This window comes from Delphinapterus leucas, chromosome 4, assembly GCF_059928025.1.
Source record: "Delphinapterus leucas isolate spDelLeu-1000000601 "Yukka" chromosome 4, BTC_Dleu_Yukka2, whole genome shotgun sequence".
Lineage (NCBI taxonomy): Eukaryota > Metazoa > Chordata > Mammalia > Artiodactyla > Monodontidae > Delphinapterus > Delphinapterus leucas.
In genome coordinates, this window is record NC_143132.1 from 133,148,243 (window position 1) to 133,171,956 (window position 23,714).

The 23,714-nt window shown below is 38.2% G+C and overlaps 1 protein-coding gene across 5 annotated transcripts in view; it reads right to left on the reverse strand.

The window, feature by feature from the left end:
• PPP2R3A (protein phosphatase 2 regulatory subunit B''alpha) overlaps window positions 1-23,714 on the reverse strand; it is a 227,870-nt gene that overhangs the window by 197,478 nt on the left and 6,678 nt on the right. Inside the window, exon 2 of one of the 5 annotated variants that reach the window (XM_089910056.1) lies at window positions 7,897-7,981. The exons of the other annotated variants lie outside the window; for them this stretch is intronic. Coding sequence (XP_089766182.1) covers window positions 7,897-7,954 — 58 coding nt within the window. The 5' untranslated portion in view covers window positions 7,955-7,981. The remainder of the gene's footprint in view (window positions 1-7,896; window positions 7,982-23,714) is intronic. 5 annotated transcript variants of the gene reach the window in all.

The following is a 23,714-nucleotide window of genomic DNA, read 5'->3' on the forward strand; positions in this document are numbered from 1 at the left end:
TACCCATGATCACAAATCTATGAGTACGAGCTGAATGTAAGTTATCTTTAAATCCTGTCCTTTTCTGTAACCCTGTGCAAGCACAAATTCTGGTCAAAGTTGACAACAGATCCTACATTCACTTTTATTAGGTAAATTATGGGTCTTTAAAAAAAAGGACTATTCATTAATGTATATTAAGTACCCAAAATGTTTAGGGCATTATAGAAAACAAGCAAAGCTCCTGATTATAGGAACTTATAAAATAAATGAGACAAAAAAGAATAGATCAATTCATTCAACAGGTGTATATTGGGGCACTTCTGGGCCTTGATCACATTCTAGTGACAGTTCCTTTTAGAACATAATTTTTGCATCCTCCTTTCCTTTTCTGACAAGTTTATTTGGGTACAAGAGAACAGAGAATCTCTCCAGAGCCAAGTGAGCAATTCTAGGAGAGGACCAGGAACCTGGAGTAAAATAAATACAAGCCTGGGTCAGGGGAAAACTTGCTTGAATGGGACAATAAGAGAACAGGGAAAAATCCCAACAGATGGCATGGATGGAGTAAGCAGAGGATGAGCCTGGAATCGCCTTCAACGTAGCTTGGATTTGACAGATCAAAGTTATTATTGCTTATTTTTTAAAAAAACAATTTTAATCTTTATAAAAGTAATGACTGTAGAAATAAGACACAACTGCTGGGAAAAAAAAAGAGAGAGAAATACAAAGAGGAAAATAAAGATCACACCCAGAGATAATATCAATATGAACATTTTTGCCTTTTTTGACTTTCAACACACACATAAACATTCACAGAAATAGACATGGGATTTTTGTGAATATTAATTTTTTAACAAAAGTGAGACAATTATAGTTTATTATCTGCTTTTTCCACTTAATATAGGGAGACCTCTTTTCATGAAAATAAAAATATATACCATACATCTTAGATACATTCTGTGGATATACCAAATTTACTTGTTCAATTCTTTACAAAGGCACATTAAGGCTGTACGATAAGTAAGGTGCAGAAAAGAAGCAAGCAGCAAGGAAATGATAAAACTGACTTCAGTTGTGGCAGCACTTTCAATATTCTAAAGGTGGAAAGAGGTAAGACATATGGAAGCTCATGAGATTTTAGTGTTCCAGACATAAGATGAATAATGTCTGATTCTGGAATTCTTTGTGGATGAAGAATTTCCAAAAGGGAAACAAAAAAAGTCTGCAGCCCAACACACGCTAAAAATGAAGTAATTTCAAATCTTCACATCTGCAGAACAGATAGAATGTCAAAGACAGCACTCAGACAACTAAAAACAGTGGGTGGACTGCCAGGGAAAAACCAAGTGCCATTCTAGTGATCATCCATAACCACGGCTTTCCCAGGAAGTGAGAGCTCCCCACACTGTGCTCTAACACAAAGCGCACTGAGCCTTTCTCATGAGATGCTAGGCGGCCTTAAGATTTCATGGATCCTCTTTGGGCCTCTGTTTCCTCCAGCACTTGGCTGGGCTCTGTGAATTACAAACTGCGCTCGTCACAGTTCCCTTGGAAGCTGCCAATACTAGCCATTTCCCACTGCAACTAGAATAGTTCTGCTGTTATCTGTTTTATATATTGGATGGATCTCTAAAAAATATTTTATTTGAAAAAACAAACTTATATAGCTAAAAAACATTATTAAAAATCACATGATTAAAAAAATAACATTCACCCTTCAGATTGTTAATCACAAAGGTAAAAATATAAATTTATAATGGACAGATCTGAAAGTTACCACCTTAACACCTTGGTTAAACTTAGAATCACTAATGGTGAGATAATCAGATATGTACCTTCCAATTCGATGTAATATGAAGACTGAATATCATGTATGGATTTTTCTTGCCAAGAATATTTAGCTTTAATCAAACTTTCAGATTTAATGTCCAATTATAGGAAATACAGGCAATAGAGAAATAAGCTACACACCACCATGAGTAAACAGAGAAATTCATTATATGGCTCACTATAAGACAACTGGCTTGGTCTCTTCAATAAGTCAGTATCATGAGGGAAAAAGCACATGTGTGGAGCTGCGTTGGGGGGGAAGTGGTGGAAAGAACACCAACTATAAAGGCTCTGAGGTGGGAGCATGTCTTGAATATTTTAGCAAGAGTGAGAATGCCAGTGTGACTAGACTTTGACTTTTATTGAGTGAGACAGGAAGCTACTAAAGAATTCTGAGCAGAGAAATTCATGATCTGACTTACTTTTTAAACAAGACCATTCTAGTTGCTCTTATGAGAATGGACCACAGGGGACAAGAGTAGAAGCAGGGAGACCAAAAAGGGGGCCAAATTTGCCTGGAATAATCCAGGTAAAAGATGATGTTGGCTTGGACCAGGTGGTAGCAGGGGAAGGGTGAAAAGTCAGATTCTGGATATATTTTGAAACAAGAGCCAATGGGACAGATGTGTCGGTTTTGTGGAAAAGAGGGAGGTCAAGGATGAATCTAAGGGTTGATTTTTTTAAAACTGTTGTTTGTTTGCTTGAACAACTGGAAGAAGAGAACTGAATTAATTCATACTGGGAAGACTGCAGGAGGAACAGATTTGTTGGTGGGAGAGGGAGCAGCTGTGGCAAGAAGGTCAGTAGTTCAGTTTTGGCCGTTACTTTTGAGGTGCCTACTAGGCATTCAGGTAAAGGTGTGCAGAATGCTATTAAAGAATTAAATCTGGACTTCTGGGGAGAGATTTAGGATTATACAAATTTGAGAGTCATATTTAAAGCCTTGAGACTAGATGAGATCACCAAGGGAGGGAATATAGAAAGAAAAGAGAGAGAAATCTATATAAATATTTATTCCATAATAAATCTTATTCTACAAGATTCTATAGAAATCTCTATTTCTATATAGGAATAGAATACAGAAAGAAACATCCAAAGGCTGAGCTTAGGAGCACTCAAACATGCAGAGTAGTGCTGTCTAATAGAACTTTCTGAGATGATGAAATATTTATATATCTGTGCCATTCATGTGGCTATTGAGCACCTGTAATATGGCTAATGCAACTGAATAACTGAAAACTTAATTTAAATAGCTACATGAGCTAGTGGCTATAGTACTAGACAGCCCACTCCTAGAGTCTGGGGAAGTGAAGGAGAGGAGAGAGAAAATAAGTGGTCAGAGAGGGAGGAATTGTGAAACAGTTCTCCATGGGTCTCTCGTGTTTCTGTACACATTGCAAGCAAGGCACTGCCTGTCTTGATAGTCAGTGATATGATATTTTATATGATATGATAGTTCCGTATGATCTTTTTCAAGAATGTCTGTATAGCAAACAGCCTTGGAAAACTTGGTACTATCTCCCTCTGGAGCAAAGAGAAGGCATGCTTATTGACCATTATAAAATATTTGGGTTCTCTAAGATCAGGTTTCGTTTCTAATAACTCAACTCACCATGTGGAAAGGTGTAGTCTGGCCCCCTTCACATTGTCTCAGAGTAACTAGCGCTAAGGGAACCAGTACAAAAAGACTCCTACTCTGGCTACTGCTATTGCTGTAAGTAATAAACTGTCTTTCATCTCTGATGTAGAAGTCTTGTGTCTTCTACCACCATTCATGAAACTGGCAAGCTAACTTGTTAGCTTACAAATAGGGTAAAATCTTAGATCTGCATAGTTCTTGACAAGTATTTTAAAAAAAAGTGAAGAAGGTATTACAAGGAGGAGACAGTGGTTAACTCTGCTCCTGAATGTTAAGTCAGATAACTGCAGAGAAATGTTTTGATGGAATTTTGGGAGCAGAAATATGACTGGCTTGAGTACAAAAAAAGAATGGGAAGACAAAAACTAGCAACAGACTACAGACAACTCTTCCAAGAAGTTTTGCTGTGAAGTTTAACTGAAACAAGGCAATAGTAAGAGGGGAAAGTGGAGTCAAGGAGGATTATTTTTAAGATCGGGGAAAATACAAGCATATTTTCATGTATAAGACAATGATTCAGAGAGGGTAAAACTGATATAAGAGAAAGAATTACGAAGCACTTATTAGGTTAGCTCTTTCACAGTAAGAGGAAAGAAAGCAGAGGATACGGATACTACTACAAGTAGTAGGTAGGTATGGTTGTGAAAGCCTGTGAAAGCTCTTTTTCTTCTATTTCTTTTCTGTAACTAGGAATCAAGGTCATCAATTGAAAGTGAAGACTGGGGAGGAGATGGTGAACATGTAAGGAGATTGAAGACATGCAATAATCATCTAGGAGGAAATGAAACAGAAAATGACTGGAGAAATCTAGTATGATTGCCAGGCAGCATTATGGGCCCACTTAAGGTTATGATCATTAATTTAACGCAAGCTCAGCAGCATGATTTTACAGGCATGGAATAGGCAAAGAATTGGATTTAATCAGTGCTGTGGTTCAGCCAGGCAAGGCTGCTGAAGTGAGAAAGAGGCAAAAGAACTGAGGATGTATGCAAGGGAGAGATGAAGATGACGATGAAGAGGAGGAGGAGGGGGAACTCCAAGCCTCTATACCATCTCCAGAAATCCTAACCCTTCCACTGAGCCCTGTGGACTCATGGGTAGACAACAGCATAATCCCCAGATCCCGGATCTCTTCTCTGAAGCTTTCTTCAACTTCCTTTACCTTCTTATTTAAATTGAAACTGTACTTTCCCCTGAGGATGCTGATTTCCCTGTAGCTCTCTTAGATGACAACTCTTTTTCTCTTCCACACCCTTCAAACTGAGGCCTGGTTGGTGCCATTCTGGTTCCTCATTGCTACTTTCACACCATTCTCCACCTGCCCTCTCCCCAAATCCCCTGCTCTGAGTCACATAACATTAGACTTTACCACCCACCACCCTTCCTTATTGCAGGATTGAAGGCTCCCCAAGGTCACTCCCTTTCATTCCTTGATTTTACCTTTTGGTTCACTGTCACTCCAACACTATTTCTAGTGTAATTCTTATTGATTTTGACATTCAAATAGATAGTCCGTCTCATGTCCTGGCCTCTTAGGTTCTTGACCTTTTCTCCACAGTGTTAAATATGTTGATCTTGTTCACTACCCTGTCTCAGCCACTTTCTCCCATGATCCTACCCTACACCTTTAGAACATTTAAAAGTATATTTTAATAACCACACATCTCAAGGCCTATCACTTACCAAAAATTTATTGGTGAGTCAGAGTAAGAATACCCTCCCTAGGCCTCCACTGGCAGAGTCAAGAAAATGGTCATACATCCGGCATAAGACCATTCTCTGCAGGAATTCATGCCAGCATCATCAGCAGGTAATGAGAGCGCAAGGAGGAGAACTAGACATGTTTCCTCTTTGAGGACTCTTATCTTGGGCTTGTATTCCTTAGATGCAGGGGAGAGGTGTGTGTGAAGGACTGCGGGAGAGGCAGAGGCATGCTGCTACGCTGACTGATCCTTCTTGTACTGGGCTTGCAGAGGGAAGATTAGCATTACTACACCATCATTTTAAAAGTACTGATATGCTAGGTATTGTGCTGAGCACTTAAACGCATTATCTAATTTAATTTTTATGCCAGCATTGAGCACAGTGTTATCTCCATTTCACAGATGAGGAAACTGAGGCTAAGGGAAGTTAAAAAAATACTTGCTCATATTACATACTTAGAAAGTGGAAAAACTGATTTGAGCACAATTTTCTCTAACATGGAAGCCCCTCTGTCCATATTAAAGCCAAAGGAGCTGGGATAGTCAGTACCTGAGTCCCTGCCATAATTCCATATTTCTCAACATCTAGAGAAGGAATCGTCTCAAATCTCAGTAGGCCCAAGAAAAAGAAAGGAAGGATGGAAGGACAGAAGGAAGGAAGGACAGATGAATATAAATCTATAGAACAGTGAAGTTCTTTGTAGTAACCTGGACAGCAAGAACACAAGTTTTTTTTTAACCCCAATTTTGTGTTTCAGAAACCTTGAAAACTTAATAAATTTATTAGTGAATGATTAAATTGTGACACATATAATAGCCATATAAAATAAAATCATAACAGATAAGTTGAGTAAAATTTAGACCCTTAAAAACCAATGAATAATGTTAATGCTACTTATTTGAACGTCAGACTGTAAGTATATTACCAAACTTTGTAAGCATAATTAAGACAATGAGCTTGTTCAATAATAAAACTGAGAAATAATTAAAAGCATATTCACAAATGGCATCATATCCAGAAATAGAACTATATACAAGACATGCCATAGAACCAAGCACAAAGCTTAACTTTTATTATTTTAGAACAAGTGACCTATGAGATTAAATCAACAGGAGGGAAATAAAAAATGCAGAAGACTCTAAACATGGAAGAGCTGCAAACATCAGGGCAAGAAAAAAATTAATGTAAGTATAAAACATGAGATTTGATTTGGAGGAAACATAAATACAAAGATTTAGTGCAAAGAGTCTCTGAACAAAAGGAACTTAGAAATAATTTCCATTTATTCATGAGGTATTTATTAAGCATTTATAGCACTGCTACAGTTTCTCAGGAAGGGAAACGATGGGATTCAGGTGGCAGGGGGATGGATCAGGGAAGCAGAAGCAGAGGTGAGTCAGAAAGCCACTGCAATTTACTCATCCTTATATCCCCAATGTGGAGCCAGTGCACAGCATAAGATAGGAATTCAGTGTTATTTTCTTAATGTATGAACTGTCAGATGCTGTGAAGCACCCCAAAATTCAACTGGGGTAGGGGAACAGGGCAAAAGCCCAATGGAAATATCTACAGGCAAGAAGGAAATGCAGACTATTTTGAGCTGACAACCTTCACGGTTTTCACATGTCCCTCAACAGAACGCACTGCTTCCCCATTTCTTTGTTTCTGCCCTGGATACAGCTTTGGTATCTTACTTATTGAGCCACTGATCCCTTCTATTTAATCAACCTTGACCTATCTTAGCTGAAGCTGTATCACAAATAAGATCATTAGTTCATTCACTTTTGCTCCAATCCAGTGAATCTCTGATCTTGCCCAATGGAAGAGCGTAGGAAGCACTTGTCTGTCTGTAAGACAATTTAAGGCAAAAGGTTGTGGCCCTGTGGGCTCAAGAGTAGTACCTAACTAAATAAAACAACCCTTGGGGTACAAGTCTGAGTCACCACCTCTAGTGGGGCTCTGTGGCCACAATTTCAGCAGAAAATATTTCATTCAATATAATAACAGGTGTGTGTTTGGGAGAGCAGGGAGCTGGAAAAAAGGATGCTGAGATCAGACAGGAAAGCAGAACTGAGAACAAGGTTCAAAGGGTGACATGATGGGCATCCGAACCAAAAGGCTAGAAGCAGGTATGGAGGTTGAGCACAGAGTCAGAAATGTGAGAGCAGGAGAGCTGAGAATAAACAAGAGTTATCTGCTATAACAGAACAAGTGAGGTTGTTCATGACTTGCTTTGTATTTGCTGGTCATACATGTGGTATGTCAGACTGAGCTGACAGGTCCAAGTCTAGGGTCAGGGCAGCCACCAAGCCTGCCTCACCAACCCGTCATTCAGCCTCAAGTACCCTGAGGGATATGATGAGAACCCTGAGACACTCCCAAAGCTCTTCATTCAGTTGACATTCTGCATGTGGGACTAAGGGACCTCTGTGTTCCTGTAGATGAGGTCTAGCAAGGGTTTACTTGTTATTAATTACTTACTGTACAGACAGACAACCCAGTATAGCCTGGTATATACACAACCAGAGTACCTTATGGGGGCAATAGATCTTTTTACAGATACCTTGGTAGGTGTCTGTAAGGCCCCAAAAGTGGAATGGCCATCTGACATATTTGTAGGCCATACCCAGGATATAAACTCACTAAGGGCTATCAACCCTATCTCCAAAATCTCTCTCAATTTGACCACTTCTCATTAGAATCCTGCTACAGTCTTGGCCCAAATTATCCAGCTTTCTCACCTGCACTATCATCATGGCCTTTTAACTGGTCTCTCTGCTTCCACTCTAGCCTCTCCATACTTCAGTCATTTTCCAAACAGCACAACTAGAGGAAAACAAACCAGAGTGAATCACTCTCCTATTTAAAATGCTCCAGTGCTTACCTACTCCATTTTGAACAAAATCTAAACTCCTCTACCATGGCCTAATATAGCTCCAGAATCTGCCTACCACTTCCCTCACCTCATCTTGTACTGCTCTTCCTTGGCCTTTGTTTTGGTTCCTCCAATAGACTCTTCTCCCTTGACCAAGGCCCTGTTTCATTACTCTCTACCCCATTACCCAGTTTACTGTCTGTATCAGCACTTATCAGTACCTGTAATTGTTTTATTTATTGTTTACACATTTACTGTATTTTCCCTGCAATAGAATGTAGGCTCCACAAAGGTAAGGATCCTGTTTGCTTGTTCATCACTGTATCCCAACACCAGTACAGTGCCCGGTATAAAGGAAGAACTTAATGAGGAAGGAAAGGGAAAAGGGAAGGAAGCAATTTGCTAATATACTGCCATTTCTGATTCTTTAGCTGAGACTAGACTAGGAAAAAAGTCACCTTTTAAAACTAGTTTCAGGACGGACTGACTGACACCATCTAGGATGAAGAGGCCCTCTTGGACATTCTGATAACTGCTTATCCTAACCTTCATTTTACTTAATGAGAAGGTTTAGCACATGCCTTGTACCTAAGACCAGTATCCCTGGCCCCTATCACAAATGCCCTAGCACTGAGAGGCAACATACAGAAGACGATCCACTAGAACTGCATGACTCCCTTCCAATACACACTGAGAAAGACTGCCTACCAAAGGATGATTGATTATTTGTGTACTATGGCTAGGAAATTTCTTTTATACAAGTCTACTCATCAATATATCTCTGGTTCACCTGTAAGGGGGCTCTGTACTACCCTGATCTCCAAACTTAGCTGACACATGTCCAAATCCCTAGAGAACGTATTCCTGTATAGGCATTTGGTTACCAAAGCATCTGAGAACATTGTCAACCAGGTCTTAGTCCTTTAAGAAAAGTGACACATCCACACTGATAAATGGGGACCATTAAGAGCTTCTGCTGGTAGTATTGTCACTCAGTACATCTACCCCTAGTGGTGTTCCTCCTTATAAATGCCCTTGCTACTACTCACCTGTGCTACGCATGAATGGCTCAAGACAAATCCAACCCCACCACTTTGGAGTGGGAGGACTAGGCCATTTGAATGTTGGTGGTTACCAAGCTAGGTGAGCTGGATGGAACTTAATGGAGCTTCCCAGTCTGATTTGTCATCTGCCTAAACAGACTTTTATCATGACTGTAGCTGGGAAACAGACTGCAGACCAAGGTATCTATCCATACCTTGACAGACATTACAGTACAGGTCTTAGGAAAAATTTTGGTTAAATTCCTAAAGTTTTAATCATTTACTTTATCTCATCTTCTAGGGCCCTCATTCCTGTTGGATGGGAATCAGCTGTAAAGATTATTGGGGAAACAAAGTTGCCTAAGGTTATAGAGTGGACAGTGGGTGGTTCACTTTGTAAACTGACCTGATTTTTTTAATTGAAGTGTAGGTGATTTACAATGTTGTATTAGTTTCAAGTGATTCAGTTATACATACATATATATATGTATATTCTTTTTCAGATTCTTGTTTATAGGTTATTACAAAATACTGAGTACAGTTCTCTGTGCTATACAGTAGGTGCTTCTTGGTTATCTATTTTATATATAGTAGTGTGTATATGTTAATTCCAAACTCCTAATTTATCCCTCCCCCCACCTTTCTCCTTTGGTAACAGTAAGTTTTTCTTGTCTGTGGGTCTATTTCTGTTTTGTATATAAGTTCATTTGTATCATTTGTTTTTATTTATTTTCTTTCTTTTAAAAAATTTTTAAAATTTAAGTACAGTTGAGTTACAATGTTGTGTTAGTTTTAGGTGTACAGCAAAGTGATTCAGTTTTTTATATATATTCATTTGTATCATTTTTCTTAGATTCCACGTATAAGTGCTATCATAGGATATTTGTCTTTCTCTGTCTGGCTTACTTCACTTAGGATAATCTCTAGATCCATCCATGTTGCTGCAAATGGCATTATTTCATTCTTTTTTATGGCTGAGTAATATTCCATTGTATACATGTACATCTTCTTCACCCATTCCTCTGTTGAAGTGCATTTAGGTTGCTTCCATGTCTTGGCTATTGTAAATAGTGCTGCAATGAACACTGAGGCACGTGTATCTTTTCGAATTATAGTTTTCTCTGGATATATGCCCAGGAGTGCGATTGTCGGATCATATGGTAGCTCTATTTTTAGTTTTTTAAACAACCTCCATACTGTTCTCCATAGCGGCTGCACCAATTTACATTCCCACCAACAGTGCAGGAGGGTTCCTTTCTCTCCACACCCTCTCCAGCATTTATTATTTGTAGACTTTTTGATGATGGCCATTCTGACTGGTGTGAGGTGATACCTCGCAGTTTTGATTTGCATTTCTCTAATAATTAGCGATGTTGAGCATCTTTTCATGTGCCTTTTGGCCATCTGGATGTCTTCTTTGGAAAAACGTCTATTTAGATCTTCTGTCCATTTTTTGACTGGGTTGTTTGTTTGTTTTTTTGATATTGAGCTGTACGAGCTGTTTGTATATTTTAGAGATTAATCCCTTGTCAGTTGCATAGTTTGCAAATACTTCCTCCCATTCTGTAGGTTGTCTTTTTGTTTTGTTTATGGTTTCCTTTGTTATGCAAAAGCTTTTAAGTTTAATTAGGTCCCATTTGTTTTTTTGTTTGTTCATGTCGTTTTTATTCCCACTAATCCAGGAGATGGATCCAAAAAGATATTGTTGCGATTTATGTAAACTGACCTAATCTTCCTAGGAAGATTACATTTAGGAGACTATTACACTCTTGTCTTTTTTTTTTGTGGGGGCGTACATATTTTATAATCTCTTTTTTTTCAGAGCTCAGGGCACCAATCCATTCCTTCTTAAACAAGTCTTCTCTCCTATGTACTGAATAAGAGATATCCCTACTTCTTAGGGACCTGCCTTGTTCACAGGCGAGGCGGGACAACTTTATTGAGTCACAACTGTTTTCCAATCCCTGGTCAAGTTTAGTTGAGACACTGACTCAAGGTAGGCCAATCATGTTTTCTCTCCTAGGAACCTGGAATTGAAGCACTGGAATACTGTCAATTAGGTGAGAGCTCTGGGTCTTAAAGTCCTACAGAATTGATGGCTGAGACCACTGTTTTGGGGCATCCCACAGTGAGCAACATGGCAGGAGAAGCTGGTGTCAAGAAAACAGAACACATATAGCACAGAGAGAAAGAGAGAGAGGAGTATGTTCAGTTTCTAAAATTGCAGTGAACTGATGTGCTCCCTGTGTATTTTTCCTATAAATAAACTTTTTACAAATATATCTTTTTTTATGTTATTTTTTATTTTTCTGCGGTACGCGGGCCACTGTTGTGGGCTCTCCCGCCGCAGAGCACAGGCTCCGGACGCGCAGGCCCAGCGGCCATGGCTCACGGGCCCAGCCGCTCCGCGGCATGTGGGATCCTCCTGGACCGGGGCACGAACCCGTGTCCCCCGCATCGGCAGGCGGACTCTCAACCACTGCACCACCAGGGAAGCCCACAAATATATCTTTAAGTGGATATTTATTCCTTACAACCAATCATTTTCTATGACATGAAAACATACACCTTCATTGATATTCTCTCTCCATTTTTCTTTCAGCTCTTGCTTTCATAATACTCTACTGCATTCCCTCTCCTGGTCTTTCTTCATTTAATCTGTAACCAAAAAAACTTCACCATATGTAATGGATACGTAATGTGGTTTTTTTTTTGTTGTTTTTTTTTTTTTTTAGCAGCCTAGAGTCTTTTGGACATTCTAATCTTTGATTATAATGGGGCAGTTGAGCAATACATGTGTCCATCTGCCTACTTTTAAGACCAAAGCAACAACATATATTGAAAGGGGGAAATCATTACCCTTCTGAAAGTGAGTGGCAATGTTGTGCTCTTCAGTTAAAGGGCCTCATCCCATGACACATCCTGTCCCTACATTCTGAGGATGGTACGTCTTTTCCAGGCTGGCCATTCTGGATCCAGGCCCAATCTGACATCAATCAGTACAATTTCAGTGATCAGGCCTACAATGCAGATCAGTGTTTCCCAACCTTTCTTGAATAATGAATGTTTTTTAAAAAATAATACTGTGAACCTCCTTAGGAATTTAAAAAATTATTTTAAAAAATTTCTTATGACACAAGATAAAGGAGTTTTAAGTAAAAATATTTCATCTTAGTTCAGCATATTATTAAAGCTTTATTATAAAGCTCATGTGGCAAAGTCTTCAATTATACTGATAATATTTAAGGACAAATTTTGACTTCTATTCACAGTAGATGAACTGTTTTATCATGGAAAGAAAATCACATGTTGTCAAATAAAATTGTCAAAAAATTAAAAGATGGATTAACAACCAATATCCTGAGAAAACCATAGTTCGAAAAGGTACACGCACCCCAGTGTTCACTGCAGCACTATTTATAATAGTCAAGACATGGATGCAACCTAAATGTCCATCAACAGAGGAATGGATAAAGAAGATGTGGTACATGTATACAATGGAATATTACTCCGCCATAAAAAAAGAATGAAATGCCATTTGCAGCAACATGGATGGACCTAGATATTATCATACTAAGTAAAGTAAGTCAGACAGAGAAAGACAAATATCCTATGATATTACTTACATGTGGAATCTAAAAGAAACATACAAATGAATTTATTTACAAAACAGAAACAGACTCACAGACTTCGAAAACAAACTTACGGTTACCAAAGGGGATAGGTGCAGGGAGGGATAAATTAGGAGTTTGGGATTAACATATACACACTACTATATATAAAATAGATAATCAACAAGGACCTACTGTATAGCACAGGGAACTCTACTCAATATTTTGTAATAACCTATATGGGAATCTAAAAAAGAATGGATATATGTATAACGGAATCACTTTGCTGTATACCTGAAACTAAAAGAACACTGTAAATCAACTGTACTCTAATATAAAATAAAAATTATATTTAAAAAATGGACTTGGCACTAAATGTATATTGAAATGTAGGCTGAAATTTAATCCACATTATAGCAGCCAAATTAAACAAACGTTAAAGACCTGATACTTGGAATTCTTCCATTTTGAGCTTATAAAAATCAACTCTTATTTTGATAATTTGGAGGTTTAGTTTTTTTTTGTTTGTTTGTTTTTTAAATAAATTCATTTATTTATTTATTTTTGGCTTTCTGTTTTTGTCTTTGTTGCTGAGTGCGGGCTTTCTCTAGTTGTGGCGATCAGGGTCTACTCTATGTTGCGGTGTGTGGGCTTCTCATTGCGGTGGCTTCTCTTGTTGCGGAGCACGGGCTCTAGGCGTGCGGGCTTCAGTAGTCGTGGTTCATGGGCTCTAGAGCGCAGGCTCAGTAGTTGTGGTGCCCAGGCTTAGTTGCTCCACAGCATGTGGGATCTTCCTGGACCAGGGCTCAAACCCGTGTCCCCTGCATTGGCAGGCAGATTCTTAACCACTGCACCACCAGGGAATCCCTGGAGGTTTAGTTTAATCAAGGTAGAAGAAATGGTTTCATGCTGCTCTTTGAGAGAAGTTCTCAGCAAACATATACTTCAGATCTTTATCACCAATAAACAAAAAGCCAGTTGGATAGAATAACCCTGTATATTTTTTCTTTTTCATATTTTCAAGTATTTAAATCTTTCCTTTTGAGAATCTGAAGTACCTAAACAGAATAAGATCAATGATAATAAAATAAACATCCAGCTATCTATAACACTAGTTGTATAGTAAGTTGCAAATGAATTCTTTTTAGAGCAAACCTCTTCCTTATTTCATACCACATGGAGTCTCTCAATTGACAATTCATTTTAGAAATGAAATCATCTGAATTTGATTAGACCCCTTCTATGTTTCATGATATTCAATACAGTATCTTTACCTTGCTATTTGTATTTGGTTAACCAACCTGAAATTATTTTCTCTAGAGTAGCTTTAAGAATAGGAAATAGCAAATGCCAATTATAAGCATGTATGAATACACATGACTTTAAACTAAGGCATGCCTGGCTAATGTTTTTATATTTAAAATGATTAAAAAAACCTTTTTATTTTGAGTTAATTATAGATTTCCAGAAGAACTGCAAAGAGAATACAGAGAATTCCCTTATACCCTTCACCCAGCTTCCTTTAATCATGTAGTTTTTTAAGTATTAGAAACATCTTGATATTTCATAAAAATTTTGATCAGATGAATGCAAATTACGTATTTCATAAAGAGCATCTTGAAATAGTTTTGCAGAACTATCATTTTTCATGCTCCTCATTAATCTATGATATCTTGACATGTGTTTCACACATGTTCCATCTTTAACCAACAATCCATTATGAGTACAAATTAAACTATACTTAAAACTAAGAACAACACTTAAAAACAGTATAATGGTCCTTCTTAAACCCTTCCAAACAATAGAAGAGGAGGGAATACTTCCAAACTCATTTTATTTTATTATTTTTAAAAAAATTTTATTGGAGTATAGTTGATTTACAATGTTGTATTAGTTTCAGGTGTACAGCAAAGTAAATTATTATAAATATACATATATCCACTCTTTTTTAGATTCTTTTCCCATATAGGCCATTACAGATTACTGAGTAGAGTTCCCTGTGCTATAGAGTAGGTCGTTATTACTTATCTATTTTATATATGGTACTGTGTATATGTCAATCCCAATCTACCAATTTATTCCCCCCCCACCCCCACTCCCTGGTAACCGTAAGTTTGTTTTCTACATCTGTGACTCTACTTCTGTTTTGTAAATAAGTTTATTTGTACCCTATTTTTTTAGATTCCACATGGTATCATATGATACTTGTCTTTCTCTGTCTGACTTGCTTCACTCATTATGACAACTCTACGCCCGTCTATGTTGCTGCAAATGGCATTATTTCATTCTTTTTTATGGCTGAGTAATATTCCATTGTATATATGTACCACATCTTCTTTACCCATTCCTCTGTTGATAGGCATTTAGGTTGCTTCCATGACCTGGCTATTGTAAACAGTGCTGCAATGAACACCAGGGTGGGGTGCATGTGTCTTTTTGAATTATGGTTTTCTCTGGTTATATGCTCAGTAGTAGGATTGCTGGGTCATATGGTATTTCTAATTTTAGTTTTTTAAACAACCTCCATACTGTTCTCCAGAGTGGCTGTACCAATTTACATTCCCACCAACAGGGTAGGAGGGTTCTTTTCTCCACACCCTCTCCAGCATTTACTGTTTGTAGATTTTTTTTGATGATGGCCATTCTGACCGGTATAAGGTGATACCTCATTGTAGTTTTGATTTGCATTTCTCTAATGATTAGTGATGCTGAGCCTCATTTCATGTGCTTTTAGGCCATCTGTATGTCTTTGGAGAAATGTCTATTTAGATCTTCCACCCATGTTTTGACTGGGTTATTTCCTTTTTCTGATACTGAGCTGCATGAGCTGTTTGTATGTTTTGGAGATTAATCCCTTGTCAGTTGCATCATTTGCAAATATTTTCTCCCATTCTGAGGGTTGTCTTTTTGTTTTGTTTCTGGTTTCCTTTGCTGTGCAAAAGCTTTTAAGTTTAATTAGATCCCATTTGTTTATTTTTGTTTTTATTTTCATTACTCTAGGAGGTGGATCAAAAAAGATCTTGCTGTCATTTATGTCAAAGCGTGTTCTGCCTATGTTTTCCTCTAAGAGTTTTATAGTGTCCAGCCTTACATTTAGGTCTTTAATCCATTTTGAGTTTATTTTTGTGTATGATGTTAGGGAGTGTTCTAATTTCATTCTTTTATATGTAGCTGTCCAGTTTTCCCAGCACCACTTGTTGAAGAGACTGTCTTTTCTCCATTGTATATTCTTGCCTCCTTTGTCATAGATTAGAAGACCATAGGTACGTGGGTCAAACTCTGTTTATGAGGCCAGCGTTACCCTTAATTCAACCAGACAACAACACTATAAAAAAAGAAAATTACATGCCAATATCTTTGATGAACAAAGATGGGATGAAAATCCTTAACAAAATATTAGCAAATTGAAATCAACAATACAGTAAAAGAATAATATACCATGGTCAAGTGGAATCTATTCCAGGGATGCAAGGATGGTTCAACGCCCACAAATCAACCAATATGACACACTGCATTAACAAAATGAAGGATAAAAAGCATATGATCATCTCAATAAATGCAGAAAAAGCATTTGTCAAAAATCACAATCCATTCATGATAAAAACTCTCATCAACTGGGAAAAGAGGAAATATACCTCAACATAAGAGAGGCCATATATGACAAGCTCACAGCTAGCATGAGATTCAACAGTGAAAAGCTGAAAGCTTTTCCTCTAATATCAGGAACAAGACAAGGAGACCCACTCTTACCACACTTATTCAACATAGTATTTGAAGTCCTAGCCAGAGTATTTAGGAAGAAAAAGAAGTAAAGGAATCCAAATCAGAAAGGAAGAAATAGGGCTTCCTTGGTGGCACAGCGGTTGAGAGTCCACCTGCCGATGCAGGGGACATTGGTTCGTGCCCCGGTCCAGGAAGATCCCACATGCCGCAGAGCGGTTGGGCCTGTGAGCCATGGCCGCTGAGCCTGTGCGTCCGGAGCCTGTGCTCCGCAACGGGAGAGGCCACAACAGTGAGAGGCCCGCGTACCAAAAAAAAAAAAAAAAAAAAAGAAAGGAAGAAATAAAACTATATTTACAAACGACACAGTATTACATATAGAAAACTCTAAAAACTCTACTAAAAAACTGTCAGGACTAATAAACAAATTCAGTAAACTTGCAGGATACAAAATCAATATACAAAAATCAGCTGCACTTCTATATGCTAATAATGAGCCATCAGAATGAGAAATTAAGAAAACAATAGCATTTACACTTGCATTAAAAAGAATAAAATACCTAGGAATAAAAGGTGCTCAACATCACTCATCATCAGAGGAATATAAATCAAAACCACAATGAGCTATCACTTCACACCTGTTACAATGGCTATTATCAGGAAGACAACAAGTAATAAGCATTGGCCAGGATGTGGAGAAAGGGGAACCCTTGTGCAAGGTAAAGTAAATTGGTGCAGCCCCTATGGAAAACAATATGGAGGTTCCTCAAAAGATTAAAAATAGAACTACCATATGATCCAGCAATTCCACTTCTGGGTATGTATCTGAAAGAAATGAAAACACTAACTTGAAAAGGTATCTGCACTCCCATGTTCACTGAAGCTTTATAATAGCTAAGACATGGAAACAACCCAAGTTGCTTTTTAAATGGGAAAAACATTTAAATAATTGGTTTATTAATTTCCAAAAAGCAATTACTGATACAGAAACTACTATTGCCTTCAATTATATGAATTGATTCTAAGATCAATTTATAAGCTAATTCTAACATTTCACATGGAAGTGGAAATGTGAAAGAGCCAAGAGAACCTTGGCGGGGGTGGGGGGGTGGCAGAGGCAACAAAGACAAAGTAGTAGCAATATTTTTTCCTTAAACTGAGCAGTGGATAACAAGTGTTCATTATACTGCTATGCATTACATCTTACATATGTTTTATAAATATTGTGCTGTAGATGTTTAATTTTTTTTTTTTTTTGCAGTACGCGGGCCTCTCACTGTTGTGGCCTCTCCCATTGCGGAGCACAGGCTCCGGACGCGCAGGCTCAGCGGCCATGGCTTACAGGCCCAGCCGCTCCGCGGCATGTGGGATCTTCCCGGACTGGGGCATGAACCCGTGTCCCCTGCATCGGCAGATGGACTCTCAACCACTGCGCCACCAGGGAAGCCTGATGTTTAATATTTTTAAAAAGAACAAAGAAAGAAGACCTTGCCTACCAAAAATCACAATTTATTATCAAACTATAGTAATTAAAAGTGTGTTAATGTCACAGAAGCAAAGATCAATGGAACTAAATAGAGTCCTAAAACCAACCTATACATATATGAGAATCTATTAATTGATAATTTGACATGCCACTTATTAGAAAAATTATTATTCAAGTGGATAGCCAACTGAACAAGAGTCCTCCCTTACACTATTCACAAAAATAAATTCCAGATGAATTAAAGATTTAAATTTTATATAAAAGTATAAGAAAATGTAAGATACTATGTTTATATCTTAAGGCAGGAAAGACATCCATTTAAAAGTTAGTTAAAAAAAAAGTTAGTAAAAAAAAAAAGTAAAGTCAAAAGCCATGAAAGCAAAGATAGGTAAATCTGACATCAAAATTAAAAACCATTACTAACAAAGGGAGAGGACAACAGATTGGAGGAAAATGTACCATTTTCATAAATAAAGAATGAGTATCTAGAAGCCAAAGAACTCCTATAAATAAATAAAAAGTATTCACTATCTGCATATAACAGGAAAAAACAAAAATAAGAGTGCTTAAACAAAACAGAAGTTAAATTTCTCTTATGCAAAAGAAGTTGAGGGCTGGTGCAGCAGCTTGACCAAATGCTCAGAGACCCAGACTTTCTGGCTCACTGAGCTACCACCATGGTCCTCATAGTCTAGGATGGCTGGTAGAGCTCCAGTCATTACATCTGTGTTCCAATATACAGAATGTGTGAAGGGATGAGGGAGTGCCTCCTCTCTTGAAGGAGCCTTCAGAAAGTCATATCAAACCCTTCTGCTTATGTACTGTTAGCTAAAACTTACCTAGCTATACTTAGCTCCAAGGAAGCCAAAGAATATAGTCTTCTGGATGGGCAGCAATGGACCTGGCTAAAAACTGGGGTTCCTATTACTAAAGATGAAGGAAGAATGGATCACAGGAGGTAACCAGCAGTCTTTGCTATGCAATCCAAATAGAAAAGAAAAAAAGAAATACAAATGGTCAAAAACTAGAAAAGATGCTCAACCACATGGAAATAAAAATTAAAACAAGGAGAGAGGAGTTTTAAAAACTTTTGAGAGAGGCAAAAATTTGCAAGTTGGTGAAGGCATGAGGATTTTTGTCCTCTGTTAATTTTTTACTTTTAACAAAGAGAATGTATTCTATATTCCTAGTGTAACTAAAAGTAATAAAAATATTTTATTTATTAAAAAACATAAACACATTACTGCTTTTAATTATATTACATATTATATAGTTAAATAATATTAGGATAGATACCTTGGGGACCAACTTGGCATTATCTATTAAAATTTTGATTATATGACTATATGACCCAGTAATTCCATCTTTCAGTTGTTTATACAATATAAACATTCACACATTTGCATAAGTACAAGGATGTTCATTGCAGTAATGTTTAAAAGAGGAAAAACTGGAAACAACCCAAGTGTTCATCATCAGGGGAATAGACCTACTTAATTTTTTTCATAGCACTATTACCACTATCTGAAATTACATTATTTATTTATCTACTTATTTGTCATCTAGGAAACTAGCTCATCTAGGAAAAGAGTAGAGGCAAGGAGAACATATTTATATAATACTTGTTTGGTTAAAAATTCATTAGAAATAATGCATTGTCTTTTAAAATAATGAATCAAAACAGACACCATTCCAGCCTTTAATAACATGATCCCGCCAGAAGGCCCTCATGAAGGCCTGCAGGTTTACAGACAAGATGAGAAACAATGACCCAGATGAAACCTCTTAACCTGCTATCCAGAGAGACCGTCATTGGACATGATCTGTTCCCCTTTTCTTTAGAGTCTGAGGCATTTCACAGTAAAATCAACACACTCTCTTCATTATGTGGAACCCTTAACTGCCTTTAATACATGGATTCCAATACTGCTGCCAACACTGAGTGAACTTCCACTCACTGAGCAGGGCCTGCCATGGGAAAGAGGTACCAACTAGAATGCCAGGAGAATGCCAAGATTGCTAAGACGTACCATGCTGACAGAAGACAAAATGCTGACACCTGGGCCACAGTGCTCGGGGCTTGGCGCAGGTAGGAGTGCTGTGTTCATCAGCACTCATAGCAGGAGCATTCCAGGGCTCCATTCTCAAGGCTGTGAAACAGGGACTATGCCTGTGATCACGAAATGGAAGGGCTCAGTGTGCCTTTGCTATGATTTCTAAGTCCTTAATGACATACCCATTCACAGACACTAATCTCTGCTTTTTATTTCTAACCTCACAGACAAGCAGTTTTCAAACTGCTTAAAACAAAACAAAACAAAACAAACCTGGAGGGACTCAGTTCAAAAGAAAGCTTAAAGATGAATAAACATATGGGGGCATGGGAGAGAAATAGCCTCAATGCTCAGTCTTGGGGGGATGGGAGGAACACCCAGATTATTGAGAGATCTAGGAAGAAGAGTCTGAAAGGGAAGGGAGTGCTGGGGAAAATGAACTTTAACAAAGACCTGAGAGAAGGAGCTTTGTAGATATTAGGGGAAAGCAAAGGTCCTGAGGCAGGGATGTAGCTGCTTTGTTGAAGGAAGAACAAGAACCATTTGTGACTGGGACAAAGTAAGCACAGGGGAGAGTAGTAGGAGATGAGGTCAGGGAAGTAAAAGGGGGGTTAGATTATGTAGGGCCTTGTAGGTAAGTGTAAAGCCTCTGATCAGAGAACTTACTTTTAACAGGGTCCCTCTAGCTGCTAGGAGAGCAAGGACAGAAGCAGGGAAAAAGAGGCTATGACAGTAATCCAGGTGAGATACAATGGTGGTTTGGACAAGGTAGAAGCAGTAGAGATATTGGGATGTGACCAATTCTAGATACATTCTGAATGTAGAGCCAAGAGGGTTTGCTGATAGACTGAATGTGGGGTGAAAGAGAAAGAAGAGAGTCAAAGATGTTGCCAAGGTTTTTGGCCTGGGTTCCTGGAAGAATGGAGCTGCTATTTACCGAGATGGGACAGGCTGTGGGAAGAGTGGGTTTTAGAGGGGAAGAGGAGGAGTTCCGTTTTGAGATGTCTGTTAGATATCCAAATGGAGAGGTCAAGTAGGCACTCTGATATCAGAGTATGAGATTCAGAGAAGAGGTCTAACTTGGAGAAAAAATTGGTAGTCCTCGGTGGTAGGATTGGTGTATATTTAAGGTCATGAGACTGGGTGAAATGACAAGAAAATAGGGTTGATAAGGAAGAATAGAGGTTTGAGGAATAAACAGCTCTCCAATTTTCAGAGGTCAGTTAGATGATGAAAACAAAAAGACTGAGAAGGAATCACCAGTAAGGTAGGAGGAAATCCAGAGAATGTAGTACTCTGGAAGCTAAGTGAAGAAAGCATTTCAAAGAAAGGAATAATCAACTGTACAAAATGCTGTTGAAAGGTCAAGTAAGAAAAAGACTGAAAACTTACTCACTGGAGTTAGCAATGTGGAGGGTAAAGGCCCAAGAGAGAGGACTCAAGAGAGACCGGTGGTAAGGAACTGGACTGAGTCAGTTAGACAACAGAGAGGAACAGATTTGGAGGAGGATGCAGGGTCAAGAGAGAGTTTGGGCTTGTATCATAAGGCACTGTATCTCTAGTATCTAGCAAAGTGCCAAGCACATAGTGGTAACTCAATAAATATTTGTTGATTGAGGTGAATGAGATCACTAACCACTGAATCAGAAAATAGTCTTAGTTCTAGAAGTTTAAAGGCTGATACATTGAAATGTGAGAATTCTTGGTTCAATAAAAAGAACTGCCTTTATTCTCCTTCAAAGCCTGAAAACTCTTTAGTTTTGAAAACTATGACTCACACACCTAGAACAGCTATCCCTAAATTTGAGAAGAGGGACTTCCCTGGTGGCGTGGTGGTTAAGAATCCAAGCAATGGTCCGGGAAGATCCCACGTGCCGCAGAGCCACTAAGCCCGTGTGCCACAACTATAGAGCCTGCGATCTAGAGCCCGAGAGCCACAACTACTGAGCCCATGTGCCACAACTACTGAAGCCTGCGTGCCTAGAGCCCGTGCTCCACAATAAGAGAAGCCACCACAATGAGAAGCCCACGCACCACAACGAAGAGTAGCCCCCTCTCGCCGCAACTAGAGAAAGCCCGCATGCAGCAACGAAGACCCAACACAGCCAAAAACTAATAATAATAATAATAAATATATAAATTTATTTAAAAAATAAATAAATTTGAGAGGAAGAGCAACAGAATTTGACAAATGCATGCTCTACAAGAAAATATACCTTTAATTCTGGATGGGTACAACGTATCCAAATACCTTTTGTACCTGGGACTCTGTGACTGGCTGGATCCCAGCCCTCTAGTTATGTCACGACTCACTATGCACTAGAATGGAAGACCCTTGGTGGTTGCTGAAGGATCATACCACTCTTGGTGGTATCTGACAAGGGTCTAGTAATCAATATATAAAGAACTCTTAACTACTCAACAACAAAAAAGACAAACAGCCCAATTAAAAAACAGGCAAAGAACTTGAATAGACATCTCTCCAAAGAAAATATACAAATGGCCAACAAACACATTAAAAGATGCACAACATCATTAGTCACTAGAGAAATGCAAATCAAAATCACAGTGAGATATCACTTCACATCCACGAGGATGGCCAAAACCAAAACCAAACCAAAACCAGAAAATAACAAGTGTTGACGAGGACGTGGAGAAACTATAACTTTCAAACACTGATAGTGGAAATGTAAAATGGTGCAGTTGCTGTGGAAAAGTTTGGTAGTTCCTCAAAAAGTTAAACATAGAATCACCATATGATCCAGCAATTCCACTCCTAGGTATATATACAAAAGAATTGAAACAGGTATTCAAGTAAAAACTTGCACACGAAAGCTCTTGGCAACACTATCTACAGTAGCCAGAAGGTGTAAACAACTGAAATGTCCATCAACTGATAAACGGATAAGCAAAAGGTGGTATATCCTTTCAGTGGAATTATTATTCAAAGACAGGAATGAATATTATTCAAAGAAAGGAACACATGCCACAACATGAATGAACCTTGTAAACATCATGCTAAATGAAAGAAGCCAGATACAGGAAGTCTCATTTCGTGTGATTCCATTTATATGAAATGTCCAAAATAAACAACTCCATAGAGAAAGCAAGCAAACTGGTGGTTTCCAGGAAATAGGGGGAGAAAGGGATGGGGAATAACTGCTTAATGGGTACACGGCTTCCTTCTGGGGTGATAAAAAATGTTCTGGAATTAGATAATGGTTATGGTTGCACAACACTGTGAATGTATTGAGATTCACTGATTGTACCCTTTAAAATGATTAAAATGGTTAATTTTATGTTATGTGAATTTTAACTCAATAAAAGCAAGTCACACAGCTCACACTTGACAGATCAAGGTCATGCACCCACGAACTGACTCTAAATCCTATTGCCATGCAACCACTGTTGTCTCCTTTACAAACCAAAGGAGCTCTGGACAACTTTGGCAGTGAACTTTTCCCTCCATCTATCACCATCAGGCATAGTACCTAACTATATTTGCGATAAAAGAATTCCTACAATTGCCTAAGCACATAAAAGTTTCTAAACAAAATATTTTCTTATTATAAACTCCCAGTATAAACCTTAAACCAAAGTCTGCTATTCATGTCACAAAGTCATCCTTCATTTAGAAGTTAACCATCATGCACCTGATGAACCAATGACAGCTATGAAGGACAATCCCTTACAAGATGATACTCCTGTTTGCAAAAAGAGTACAGCAATGGGGCTTATGCCTTCAACTAATAAATACCATTCTTCACTAA